At 44.4% G+C, this 2,172-nt stretch overlaps 1 protein-coding gene across 1 annotated transcript in view; it reads left to right on the top strand.

Moving 5' to 3' along the window:
• Window positions 1-2,172, top strand: part of slc7a5 (solute carrier family 7 member 5) — a gene marked incomplete at its 5' end in the record, with an annotated part of 21,751 nt that overhangs the window by 11,525 nt on the left and 8,054 nt on the right. Inside the window, 2 exon segments of the mRNA XM_014012218.1 lie at window positions 1,608-1,713; window positions 1,833-1,877. Coding sequence (XP_013867672.1) covers window positions 1,608-1,713; window positions 1,833-1,877 — 151 coding nt within the window.

Genomic DNA, 2,172 nt, shown 5'->3' with positions numbered 1-2,172 from the left:
TTTTTTTTTTTTTTACTAATTTTAGCTTATTTGCTTATTTCAGCTGCCTTTTTGCTCTTTTCAGCTGTTTTGTTAATCTGAACGTTTCTGTGTTTCCATCAGTTTATTTCTGTGACGTTAAGCCTTGATGGTTTTTCAGCTACTTTCTGCACTTTAAGCTACGTCGGCTATTTTTCAGCTGAAAATACCTTTTGTTGTAATCGTAGCTTCTTATCGCTTATTTCAGGAAATAAGTGATTTTTTTTTGTTTGTGCTAATTTCAGCTACTTTTTAAGTCTATTTCTAGTTTCAGCTTGTTTATCTTCAGTAAAAATCATCTCTAATCGGTCACACTGCATTTCCACAGGAAATATAAATTCTGTAGTGTTGTAATTGAAACCAGCTCAGTGATTCAGCAGATATTTTGCTAACAGCCCTCAGACTCTTCAGCTGTCTCTGGTAAATCTCCTGTTTTGGTTTCTTACAGGAGCTCAGACTTTAATCCTCCTGTTTGTTCTTCGAGTCTCGTCTGATTCTCTGAATCCTTCCTGTCCCGTCTTTGTCTTCATGCTTTCCTCTAATGACTGTTTCCTCCTCGTCGGCCTCTTCAGAAGGACTTAGACGAGCCGTTAGATCAACAGAGGTGTGCTGCTGCTCTCACGCCGGCTTCTGATTGGTTGTTGGAGTGCAGCCTGAAAGGAGCGATCCTCCACCTTTGTGATTAATTTAGTTTTATTGTGAAAAACCAGTTTGTCCGTCACAAACAGATTCCAGTTTCTGTCTGAGTCTGACGGAGGCTCAGATTACCGAGCGTAATCCGATTACTCCTGGTTTCTCCTGGGGACGGGCGCTCACGCCACAGGTGGAGTAAGATAAAAAAATAAAAGCTCCAAGAACAGAAGCTTAGTTAGAAGTTAATGAAATGATCACACCTCGAACTGATGGAGCCGCTCTGATCTGATCGGAGCTGAAAGGTCGTGTCCACGCCACGCATCGCCGAGTCCTCGAACAACAGAGGAGGAAGACCCGGACCAGGATGAGTCAGAACCCCGCAGCGTTAAAAACTGGAAAGGTTAGAAGAAATCAGGCGTTTCAAGGTGAGAATCCAGTTTGTCAAAACATGTTGGAGCACCTGACCTGGACCTTTTGTTTGTTTACAACCTGCTGGATTTGAATTAAAAATACCAGTTTTTTTTTTTTAAGAGGGGCCTCACGGGGGTCACAGACTCCATCAGACCCGGGTGTTTCCCACACCGGCTTACAGCTAACCCCCTCTGTACCAACACACCCCCGAGCTGTTGGTTTAACGACCGTCACCAAGTCTGAGAATGTGGGTCCACGTCGAAGCCCAGATCCCCTCAAACCTGAATGCTACAGAGGGTCCGACCAGGGTCTCATAAATCCTCCAAACGGCTGAATAAAAAGCCCCGAGGCCTAAAGCCCACCCCGCTGTGCACCCAACATGAAGAAACTCCTAAAACATTTATTTTCTTCATTAAAACGTGTTTTTGTTCGACTCTTAAGTCCAGCTGCCTGCACCTCCTGTAGATGAGTTTTAGTTTGTTTGTTGTCTAAATATTTTGTTTCAGATCTCAGGTTTGGTCTGAGTTCAGGTTTTTTTCTTCCAGGCGGCACGGATGAACTCATCCCCGAAAATTCCTTCAAGAATTCAAAATATGACTTTGGCAGCATCGGCCTGGCGCTCTACAGCGGCCTGTTCGCCTACGGAGGCTGGTGAGTCCAAACATGCCGCTTCAGATTAAAGATGGGATTAATCCTGTTGTTTTTCCTTTTCAATGAGCTGAAACATTTCACAGCTGCTGACTTTCACCTGCTGTCTGGTTGTTTTACAGGAACTACTTGAACCTGGTCACAGAGGAGATGATCGAGCCGTTCAAGTGAGTTTTAAAGAGCAAGTGGGTTTGGATCAGGGCGTGTCAGATTTGACAAAGTCAGATTGTGTCAGATGTGACATGATGTCAGAGCCTGTCAGATGTGACATGATGTCAGAGCCTGTCAGATGTGACATGATGTCGTAGCGTGTCAGATGTGACTTGATGTCGGAACGTGTCAGATGTGACATGATGTCGGATCGTGTCAGATGTGACATGATGTCGGATCGTGTCAGATGTGACATGATGTCGTAGTGTGTCAGATGTGACATGATGTCGTAGTGTGTCAGATGTGACATGA

The sequence above is a fragment of the Austrofundulus limnaeus genome, unplaced genomic scaffold (genome assembly GCF_001266775.1).
Source record: "Austrofundulus limnaeus strain Quisiro unplaced genomic scaffold, Austrofundulus_limnaeus-1.0 Scaffold89, whole genome shotgun sequence".
Taxonomy (NCBI): Eukaryota; Metazoa; Chordata; class Actinopteri; order Cyprinodontiformes; family Rivulidae; genus Austrofundulus; species Austrofundulus limnaeus.
Note: the sequence above shows the minus strand (reverse complement) of the source record. Positions and strands in the feature narration are given on the sequence as shown.